The sequence below is a fragment of the Microtus ochrogaster genome, unplaced genomic scaffold, assembly GCF_000317375.1.
Source record: "Microtus ochrogaster isolate Prairie Vole_2 unplaced genomic scaffold, MicOch1.0 UNK20, whole genome shotgun sequence".
Classification (NCBI taxonomy): domain Eukaryota; kingdom Metazoa; phylum Chordata; class Mammalia; order Rodentia; family Cricetidae; genus Microtus; species Microtus ochrogaster.
The window spans coordinates 1,321,213-1,332,997 of NW_004949118.1; the positions used below are offsets into that span (position 1 = coordinate 1,321,213).

The window sequence follows — 11,785 nt, forward strand, 5'->3', positions numbered from 1 at the left end:
TCCAGCCCTTCCCGTACCCTCCCATGCACTGGCTGTCCCTAGCTGAGGTGCAGCGGTCCAGCCCTTCCCGTACCCTCCCATGCACTGGCTGTCTCGAGGGCCTCTGCTCCTCGGTCCGCCACCCCTGTAGTACCATCTACCTCTCATTCACGTCCTATTTCTCTCTATCAGCTCATTTGAAGAGTCGTCTTTCATTTCCCAAAATGCCAACAGCTCTATCTGTTCTCTCTGCTGCGTACCCATGCCACCATAGCCCACCCACTAGCAAACAACACCCATTTATTCGCTCACAGTTCTGTAGGTCAGAAGTCTAGACAGATAGATGAGCTGAAAGGCCCATCCCAGCAGCGAGGAATGTCCTTCCTTGCCCTTTTAACTGCCTAAAGTGGCATTCCTTGGCTCATGGCCTCTCTATCTTCAAAACCAGGAGTGTGGCATCTTTAAATATCTCTGTTTCTTGAGTCAAATTGACTTCTGTGCTCAAAAATCTTTCTACCACGTTACTTATGAGTATATGTATTTAGGGCCCACCCATGATGATACTTAATGTAATCACATTTGCAAAGTCCTATTTACTACGAAGATAACCAATACACTCCGAAGACCATGACGTGGCCGCATGGGCTTTCACTCCTGTACTTACTGAGGCCACTCACACCACCGGCTGACTACTCTGTGCTCACCACCATTCATGATGTAGACATCACTGTCACCTCCATTGCATGGATGAGGAAACTGGAGAACGTGATGGTTTCAAGATAGCTGTGCCCCGAACGCTTTCACTCACGCTCCGCTCAGTGCTGATATGTTCACGTGGGGGTTGATTTGCACAGCAGGGGCTCCGAAGATTACCATGGCCAGTACAAAGTGGAAACTTCTTAGACATTGTACATTTCACGTCCCTAGCAGCACCCCCAGGTGTTTCTTCCATAGGGAACTCTGCCAATTAGGGGGCTGGGTGGTAGCGAGTAACCCAATAAAGAGTAGCGGAAGCTCCCTGGGTCGGCTAACATCAGGCTGAGGTTGAAACACACTGGGGACTGAAGGAGTTTGGGCAAAAAGTGCTATGGAAAGAGTAATCACAGGGCAAGACCTGGAAAATGATCCTTACACAAAAGAACAATGGAAATGAAGCCGAGACAAAGAGCTCAATCACTCCATCTGTACAGGAAGCAAGGGAGGTTCCTGTAGACCCTGTGGATGGAGGAGCCAAAGGAGAAAGCAAGAGAACAAAGAAAGCCATAGCACAAAGAAAGTACTCCCCAGCCAGCAATAAGGGAGACATACTCCCAGGGCAGGGCCGACTGCTGGAGGTCAGGAAGCAAAGGAACACTGGTTGCTACAGAAAAATTCAGGCTTTTTCTATGAGCACAACACATCAAGAATAGGCCTTTTTCTTTCATCATAAGAAGGCAGAGGATTGCAGCAACATGGATAGAAAGAGTTGGTCCTTGGTGTCAAACACACTGAAGGGCCAGTTCTTTAATAACAATGTCACAAATGGTAGGCCGCTCATTTACAGAATGGCAGAAGAACCATCCTGGCGTTATCTTTCCAGGGCTGAATAACATCCAGTTTCTGCAGCCCAGAAGACCACAGGTCATAGTTTAGCACTGTTAACTAGATGGTATGTATTCAGACAGATTTTACTGTGTCAGGGGCAGTGTGCTGGATCATGGGCTACAGCCATGAATGAGTCTAGGCACCAGTTTTCATGGAACTACTAGGCGAGAGGAAGAGGTAGCCATGGGATGGGCAATTCCACACACAAGAGGAAGTTCACAGCAGAGAAGTGACGGATGCTATAAGGGCATGATGGAAGAGGGGACCTGTGATGTAAGAGGGGTCCCGTGATGTAAGAGGGGGCCCGTGATGTAAGAGGGGACCCGTGATGGATCATCTTCATTGTCCACAGGACTGGAATTGGAGTCACCAAATGTGTTTATGAGGATGCTCCTGGTAAGGTCTAACAGAGGAGGGGAACCCACCATAAATGTGAGTGACACCATCCTTCAGATAGAACACAAGGAGAAGAGAGCTGAGCGCTGGCATCCATTGCTCTGCTTCCTGACTGCAGATGCAGTGTGGCCAGCAGACACACACGCCTGTTGTCATGTCTTCCCTGCCACCAAAAACCCAAGACAAACTTTCCCTTGACTGGTTTTCTGTCAGGAACTTTGCTACAGCAATAAGAAAAGCAACTAATACAGCATTTGGCTCCAATCTGGGCCATCAGGGAGGACTTTCCATAGGCAATGACATCTCATAAGAGACTAGCAGGTTGAGAAAGGGGACAGTACGAAACAGGGAATGAGGCAGACGGAAAAAAGGATCAACAGGGAAGCAGCTTGTGCGAAGGTCTCGGGTGAGCGTCCATGATGGCTGTAAGCGAGGGAAACAGACCAGAATGTTGGAAGTGCTGAGTGGACGCGGGAGAGGAAGGAGATACAGGAGCAGGAAAATGGTCCCAGCCATGTCACCTGCCACATTAAGGAATCTCAGTTCTATAGTGGGGGTAAAGAGGAATCACTTAGTGACCACCCTTTTCTCTCTCCCCGCCTCAATCTCTCTCTGTAAGTCACACAGAGTGCATCACTATGCTGCTCAAGCAGGCCTCAAGACAGCTGTGTCACTAGGGTGGCCTTGAACTCATCCTGTCCTGGCCTCTCAGTTTGCCACCATGTTTGGCTCACTGAATGACTTTTCAGCAGAGTGATTCTGTATGTATTTCAGAAAGATCCTTTGGCTCTGTTTTCCAGAGTGGAGTGGATTGAGGAAGAACCAACAGGAAGACCTACCATCTACCCCCTCCCCCAACAATCTAGGCAATGACAGAGATTGGACTAGAATACTAGGATATTGGTAGATGAATGGAGAGAAACAGACAAGTAAGCTGTCCAGAGTTTGGTGGTTTTCCTCCTCATTCATCTCTTATCAGTGCCAAGAAGCGAGGACATGAGAGTAAGGGGAAGGGGAGGAGGTACCAGAGATGTTTTGTAAGCTGGATTGAAGAAGAGCGACATGGAGAGGAAAGGAACCAGCAAGATGGAGGAAGGTGGGGAAGATCAAGAGAGACTGGGGCATGAATAAAAATGATATAAAATGATATCCGTGTATGAAGACATTTCATACAGAAACCCATTACTTTCCACACTGAAGCAATAAGAACAGAGAGAAGTAGGCTACAGAAGTAGGAGAAGATGGTATGGAGGACGTCGGCTACAGTTATAGATCTGATATACTTTAGTTTTGTATCCTGGTATCCTTGGGTTCTATAGTCTGTAAAATAAATGAGGCCATATTGACAATAATAACCGAGTCTAGACATATTTTAGTCTTTCTCGTCTTTGTTCTCCCTGTGGCTGATCTTCATTGTGCTCAAGAATGAGCTTCACGTGTATTTGGAACAAATTTGCTCGCTGCCTTCTGTCGGGCTGCTTGGCCACAGTGCCAAGAACTTTTTATGACGGTGGACCATCTGGACCAAGTGCCACCTGATCACCACTGTCTGCAGCTGGTGGCTGTTCCTGGTCTTTGTGTGTGAGAGAACAATGTGAGGCTCCTGCTTTTTACCCATTTCCTCTATTATAACACGGAAAGAATTAACATTCAACTGTGTAAATAACACGTGGCTTGCATGTGGCGTGGCCAATAAAACAACCTCAAAGGGCAGAAATGTTTATTCCTTACGTACCATAGTCGCTATAGTGACAAAGATCATATGAGCGGTGAGCGGTGCTGACCAATCTTGCTCATTTTGACCACTGAGTTGGTTTCAGGAAACGAGAGTGCATAGAAGTCACGGGGTGTGTAACTCTTATTTCACCAGCGGCAGGAACTGAATGGCACAATTCAGTGATCACACAGGGCTGGTTTCTACTTCCCACAGCTTTCAGACGGACATGGGGCATTCTACAGCTCTGAATTAGAGCCACTTTAGGGAAGAGAAAGGGGGCTGTTAGGAAAAAGAAGGGAAAACAGTGCCTGGGGCAGCTAAGGGAACTTTAGAGAGCTGAGGTGTGAGGAAGGATGTGGAGGAAAAGGGGGAAGATAAAAGAAAGGCTTTTCAAACCCCAAACGTGTGCTTGGAGAAAGCTCTACACACTGAATAGCTGTGAAATTGAACATATTTTAAAACCGTGCAATATGAGTAGGAAACATGTGCTGTGTTGCTCTACAAAATAAACTGTGAGAGACTAAAATTCCACGCTCTTCCCTACTAAACTAGTATCTCAAGAGGAGTGCCTCAAATTTGGAGGTGGGACTTGGGAAATAGTTTAGGTCGTATTAAGCTACTATTGGCGGATAAATGTTTGTGCCCACACTTTTGAACCTTGTTTATACTCCCAGAGATAACGGAGTCCAGAGTCCGTGGTGAGGAGGTGGGAGAGACTGGTATATGGAATGTCACTGTGATGTTCAGAGCTTCACTAAACAAACCCGGGAGCCCCCAGGTCACTTCCCATACAGAAAACCAGAGCGCAAAGACGAGACGAGAGGGACAAGAGAATAGCTCCTTTCTATCTCTCCCAAATCCCCGTGTGCTCGGCCGTTTATGAGTAGACCTTCCAATGCCTTTTGAGGTCACCTACTTTAGGAGACTCGCATCTGGTTTTCAGATGACACAGCGGTGCCACCCCAGAATGCCTACAAACACAAACCCTGATTCTGTTTGCCTCCCTTGTCAGCCTCTTAGACCAGATCACAATTTCTTCTCTATCTTCATAAACCCTTGCTCGCCTCAGGGATTCATGGAAGGATTCAAACAGAACCAGACTCTCGTGTTACACACACACACACACACACACACACACACACACAGAGCAGAATTGCCAAGGGAAGCCAACCCAGGGACTGCTTCTTCACTTCTTGTTTATGAGATATTATAGATTATAGTCAGGGTAATGAGAAAAGTCTCAGATATGATGGTTTTGACTTCCATGAACTTGGGAACAACTACGTTTTCCATATGTCCTGAAAACATTACAGCCAGGGACAAGGGAGAAAGTTACAGAAAAATTCACATTACCACTACACTGGAATTTTAAAAATACACTCCCACAAAATAAAATCCACCTAAACCAACTCTGTGGGGTAATTTTAGCAACTGAAAATTACTACCTTTTCTAGAATAACACATACTTAGAAATGAAACGGCTCAGAAAACAACGTGACATAGCTATAGCCTGCTTTCTTGAGAACAAATTTCACTGTCAATTTACAGCATGGTAAACATCAACAGTCAACGCTTAAATACTTTAGTCAGTCAGGGCTGAATTGAAGTATTTTCCTGCTTAACTAAACTCATTCTCTGCCACAGATGATAAAAAAAAATATGACATTGTTCTTATTAAAAGCTGTGTCTCTCCCCAGACTCTTTGATATCATAAGCTGTCGTCTCAAGAGGGCACAGTGGGGGAAACTCGTTACAAAATTTTCACCCCAAAGTCACAGCCAGCATTAAGTGTGAGATTAGTTCCATTACGCTAAAAGAAAAACTATAGATTAACACAGAGATCGAGCATGAAGAAATTATTCCCTCCCCACCCCCAGCCCAGCCTTTCTACTAGCTTACCTTATTAGCTGAGACACCAAACAGAATGTCCTTATGGAAAATTAAGTTCATTATTCATGTCAGCTTTGATTTGGTGTATGCACGCAGCTGAGAGCCTCCAGCTTCTGCCTATGATTTGCTGAGGCAAAGTGTGCGAGTCAGGCAGTAAACACAGGGCTGGGGGTGGAGGGAGAAAGTGCCGTGATCATCTGTCACAAGTCCCCACTCGCAACTTTCTGGATTCATTCACAGGAAGCTGAAATCAAGTCCACCCGTGGATGACTGTCTCTTAGGGGACACCCCAGCCCAGGTGTGGAGAGCAGTGGACAGGCGCTTGCTTTGTGGGTCACTGTCCTAGCAAAATGACACTGTTCTCTTTCATTATTTTGGTGAGTCCTTGGGGCGTTGATTCACCTTACAGCATATATGGGGGTAATTGCCATCTGTCAGAGAGAAGGCCACATGAGCTACGGAGTCCTGCAATTTGCAAACCACAGCACACCTGGCTGTCTCTGTAGCAGTAAAACGCTAGATGCAGTTCCCAACTTTGATGGTAGTGTGTACACACACCAAGTGGATAGAACATCCACGTGACAAACACACAGAGAACCTGGAGATCCAGGAGTCAAATATCAACAGCTAAACATTCTCTGCACAGTAATCTTCCCCCACTCCTATTTAGAAGACGGTGGAAGTAATATTGCCTTATTCATGAATTTTATCTAGAATAAACACTGAGTGAAGTTAAGCTTTCTCAACGAAAACTTCCAATCACAGCAGGAAGAGAATCTCTGGGTTGTCAGTGGGTCAGGATAACATGACTGAGCAATGGAAGCAGGCATGCTAACCTGTACCCCCTGGGCTGCATGGACCACACAACACCTCTGTATGTGCTCAAGATGAAATCACTAACTCAAAGCATGAGATTTGAAGAACTGTTTTTGTAACTTGATCATGTGGTTGTCCAGTGTGAACTTCAGAGGTGATCATGTCCTTCTGTAATGTTTGTCCCTGCCTGGAGCCTCAGAGCTGAGAGTCTTTCACCTTCTTGTTCTTGGCAGCGTATGATGCCAAGTCTGAGAGTTCTCCCCTGAATTAATGAGTACTGATGCCTTTAATGAGAGCGATTGACTTATCTTTAAACGTTTAGCAAACTTAGTATGTGATACCGTTGTTATATCCTTGAATATATTCCAGGAGAAATCAAAGTAAATGCCCACCCAGGAATCCATATACAGAGCTTTCATAGTGCTATGTTTGCAACAGCCAAGAGTAAAAACAGCCCTAGTCTCCAGCTAACGAATGGCTAACACATATGCAGTAGATCTATAAGAAATGAAGTAGTGATATGTGCTGTAAGTTTGTTGTGCATACCATTTGTAAGAATCCCAATATTGCCGGGCAGTGGTGATGCATGCCTTTAATCCTAGCACTCAGGAGGCAGAGGCAGGCAGATCTCCGTGAGTTTGAGGCCAGCCTGGTCTACAAGAGCACCAAAGAGACAGAGAAACTCTGTCTTGAAAAACAAAAAGAAAACAAAACAAAAAGAAAAAAAGAAAAAGAAAAAAGAAAAAAATAAGAAAGAAAAAAGAATCCAAATACAAAAGATATGTTCTACGTTTATGGTTCCATTTATAATGAAATGTCCAGAATAGTGGAAACCACAGTCTTAGCACATAGATTATTCACGGCTGTGTTAGACTTGAGGTAGGGCTTGGCGGGAAGTGAATGATACGGTACCAGGATGAAAATGCTTTTTCCTTAGGCACGTAGTAAAGACTGCACAATTTAGGGACTGTACTAAACTATTACACATCTTAAATAGCTGAAGTTCATGTTCACTGAATGCGAACTGTGTAAGGAAGAAAATGGAATCACTGTCATCTAGTGCTTATTGTCACATGAATTATCCGTATGCAGTTAATCCTGTAGAGGCAGAAAGGAAGAAGTGAAGAAAGAAAAGGTGAGTCCAGCAAGGAGCCTTGAGGACTAGAGAGATGCAGACAGAGCTAAATACATATCTATGTGGTGTTTCATTGTGTCCCTCCCTCCTCCTCTCGCTTTCTTTTGAGGTATAGTCTCACTATATCCTAGGCTTGTTTATAACTTGTGCTTTTCTTGCCTGGGCCTCATTAATTCTAATATTATAGACATGTGCCATTGTGCCTATCTTATAGTTAATTCTCTCCCCTCTCTCCTCTCCCATCTCCTCTCTTCTTTCACCTCACCTCACCTCCTTCCCCCTTCCTGCCCTTCTCTCCCTCCCTCCCTCCCTCCCTCCCCCTCCACTCTGAAGTACTAGGGATTGAACACATGTACAGACTAAACAAGTACTCTACCACTAAGTTATATTGCTAGCCATTTAAAAATTATTTTCATCTTTGAAGTAGGATCTCAGTAAGTTGCCACGGTCAGTCTTAAAGGTATTAACTTAGAAGAAGAGAACGAAAGGAAAGAGAAAATCGAAGGAAGATAAAGATGAAACGAGAATAAGATGGTGGAGTCTCATTCTCTTCCTTCTTTCTTCCTTTTCCTCTCAGTAGTATGGACGGAATCTAGGTCCTTGAGCGCTCTATCACCAGCTCCAGGCTGGGGGCCGATAACATAACATGAAAGCACAGACAATTTGAGAAGGAAAGCAGGACCACAAAACTTGATCAGGATGGCATCAGGGTCTAGCTGAAGACACAAGGAGAAATTCCGTGGAAGCAAGTCTGAGGGTACCAGACTGCTCAGACTAAGGAAATGTGTCTTAAACAGAGCCAGTGGAGTCAGAATCAAAGAAGTGGGAGCATCTAGAACAATGGTTCTCAGTCTTCCTGATGCTGTGATTCTTTAATACAGTTCCTCATGCTGTGGTGACCCCAATCATAAAAACATTTTGTTACTTCATGACTGTGATTTTTTTTACAGTTATATAATGTAAATATTTGATATGCAGATGGTCTTGGGCAACCCCTGTGAAAGAGTCATTTGGCCCTCAAAGGGGTCACAACCCACAGGTTGAGAACCACTGATCTAGACGATCTCTAAGACTAAGCCCCAGAGTGAAATGAAGCCTTTAAATATGTTAAGGAGGCCCTTTAAAACACGCAAGTTAAAATAAGTTAGAAGGAGAGGGCAAAGGCTTGGTCCAGATGGTTTAATGTGAACATATGAAGAAGAGGGAGGAGGAGGAAGAGGGGGAGGAGCAGTGGGGAGGAAGGAAGGGAAGACAAACAGCAAGCTGTTGAACTTTTATCTTCCTGCTTTTTTCCTCTTCTGTCAAAGGGCAGAATCTTTGCAACAAAAAGAAAAGATGATGGGGCAAAGTCAAGAGAAATCTGAACTTGAGGACCATTTCTTCATTTAGATAAATCTTAAGTGTATCCTTCCTTTTCACAGTGACCATAAATTTAGGCACACGATAACTTCACATAGGTTCTTCAGAATCAGACTCTTTCTGCCTCCAGCTGCAGCCACAGAGCAAACACTGGGGGATTCCAGAATTTTGTACTTCGGTGAATGGAACCGCCATCTTTTAAGTATGTTGGGAACACAAGTACCCTATGGACACTTCCCTGATCTTCCTTCACATCCCTAAACCATGGATTTGGAATGTTTGGAAATGATCTATGCTCTTCACTGCCACTTCCATTATCTTAGTCCTGGTCACCGTGTTCTTTTTTCGTTTCTGTTTACTTTTTTCTGAGAACAGATTCTCATTCTGTAACCTAAGCCATCACCAAGCAGCTCAGGCCCTAAACTCTCTACTTTCCTATTTGCCTCTGAAATGCTGTAAGTCAGGCTCCTGCCAGCACACCTATGGCGTGGGATGACTTTCTGTATGCTGTAAATATGTGTTGCACCTATTGGTTGATAAATAAAGCTGGTTTGGCCCATGGCAGGGCAAATATAGCTAGATGGGAAACCCAAGCAGAGATAGAGGGAGAAAGAAGGCAGAGATGGGGGAGATGCCGGCAGTCGTTGGGAATCAAGACAGGAGGTAACAAGCCACGGGCCTCGCAGTAAAATACAGAATAATAGAAATGGGTTAAGCTGTAAGAGCTAGATAATAATAATCCTGAGCTAATAACCAAAAAGTTTATAATTAATATTAAGCTTCACAATGGTTATTTTAAAGGTGGCTGTGGGACCAGGTGGGAAGAGAAAGCTCCAGTTACACACCTGGCTTTGGCTGTCCTCTATCCTTTGTACTGGTGTGCTGTTCATTCTCTGGTTCTTCCTTCCCACACTCTTTTCTTCCCATGACACATTGAGGTATGCTTTCAGGGTGTAAAGTATATATCAATTATACTCTTTCCCCCATTAAAAAAATATAGAATTAAGTTTGACTTTTGGGGTCTTGAAGAGGTCTTATCTTTCCAGACTCATCTACCATCTTGGCAATCTAGCTTCGCTGGATTCTCACTCTTCGGTTGCTCCGCTCAGACGGGATCCCCCACACCTGTCGTCCTATTTATACCAGCTGTCCATTTATCCTCATCTCAGGCTGTGTCTTCCTGAACCGTGCTACAGCAGCATTGACCCAAGGAATAGCTATGGAGAGATATTTAATCAGAAGCAGAAAGATTAACAGACACACAGGTCACTAAACTCTTGAAATGTTCAAGAGGACTTGCCTGGGATTAATCTTTCTCACTCAGTAGACCTGACTTCCTGTTGGCCATCCATCTCACTAGGGAAGGGTATGTAGAAGATGCCCTCAGGAAGGTAGGCAAGGGGGAAACATTCTGGATTCGGGACCACAGTCTGTTTGGTGGGCCAGGTCTTGATGGAAGTGCTAGGGAGGGCAGTTGCCTTGACCCTAGAGTCTGTGAAGATCCTTATTCCTATCCGTGGAGCAAGGGTTGCACCAATTTCAGACAGCACATTACTGGGGAACCAGAGATGAGTCCTCAGAATAGGTCAGCAACAGCCATTACAGTTTGCATTCACTTGTGTGGCTAATTATTGTTTATTTCATCATTGCATGAAAGGGAGCTTGAGCGAGGAGTCACGTTTGTTTCTGGCTATCACTGTAACCTGCGCGTTTACCTGGGGCCTAGCAAGAGTAAGAATTTAGTATTATTTGAATAAAGGCCACAGCTTTTAAATTGGTAGGATGTGGAGTATAGGTAATAAGCATAATTGCTACTAGAAGAAATAATTTAATGCCTATGATTCTATGTGGGACACCATTACTAGTATTCTGGTTTATAAATCTGGCCCTTTTATCTCTTTCCCTGTTCTGGTTATCTCTCGCAGCCTAAAAACGCTCTTAGCTGAACATATACGTTTTCCTTAGAAAGTTAGCGGCCATGCAGCATGTTGACTTAAAATACTTGAAGACTTACTGAATTAGTAGTAATTCTCACAATGAAGACATTTTTCCTTTTAACCTAAATACATTAAGCTTGAGGGAACTGTGCTCAAATTATAATGAAGGGCTTTTGCCAGGACTGTAAAACCAATCTGGATAAATAAAAAAAGATTTGGTTTTATTTAGTGTGTATGCACATACACGTGCATATGCATGTGTGTGCATTTACACACACACACACACACACACACACACACACACACACACACACACACACACACGCCATCTGAGTCCAGAAGAGGCCATCAGGTTCCCCTAGAGCTGGAGATACAGACGGATGCAAGCTACCCAAAGTAGGTGCTGGGAACTGCACTTTTCTTGCAAAGATATCAGGCGCCTTTACCCACTGAGCCATCTCCTCAGCTATGCAGCATGGGTAATAATCATAAAGACGAGTAAAAGAAATGGTGGCGGCAGTAGCTGTCACAGTGTCAGCGAAAACAACAAAACTCCCGAAGATGCTAATACATCTGAATCTTCAAAATGAAATGTCTTATGTGTTCAGTGGAAGGTCTCTGGGAAGAAAGAACGGCTCACTAAGAGGTGGACCAACCTAACTGTGCTTGGCTTTATCTTTTACTTTGTAAGATAAACTTGGATGATAAATAAAGGAATATATCAAGCTTCCATGGACAAAATCATCTTCAGAACAAAGCACCAGGGTAAAATTATGTCTAAATGTTAACAGGATTGGCTTTCAGAGAAACTAAGTCTCCCCACGTTTTTTGGAATCCACTCTGTGCAACAAAAGCAATACAACAAAAATGAAAGGCAGCCGGGCGGTGGTGGTGCACACCTTTAATCCCAGCACTTGGGAGGCAGAGGCAGGTGGATCTCTGTGAGTTCGAGACCAGCCTGGTCTACAGAGC

The 11,785-nt window shown here is 44.4% G+C and overlaps 1 protein-coding gene across 11 annotated transcripts in view; it reads right to left on the reverse strand.

Moving 5' to 3' along the window:
* Positions 1-11,785, reverse strand: part of Dlgap1 (DLG associated protein 1) — a 791,676-nt gene that overhangs the window by 237,974 nt on the left and 541,917 nt on the right. The window contains exon 1 of one of the 11 annotated variants that reach the window (XM_005367567.2): positions 5,576-5,660. The exons of the other annotated variants lie outside the window; for them this stretch is intronic. Coding sequence (XP_005367624.1) covers positions 5,576-5,626 — 51 coding nt within the window. The 5' untranslated portion in view covers positions 5,627-5,660. Of the gene's footprint in view, positions 1-5,575; positions 5,661-11,785 lie in introns of those variants that run through there. 11 annotated transcript variants of the gene reach the window in all.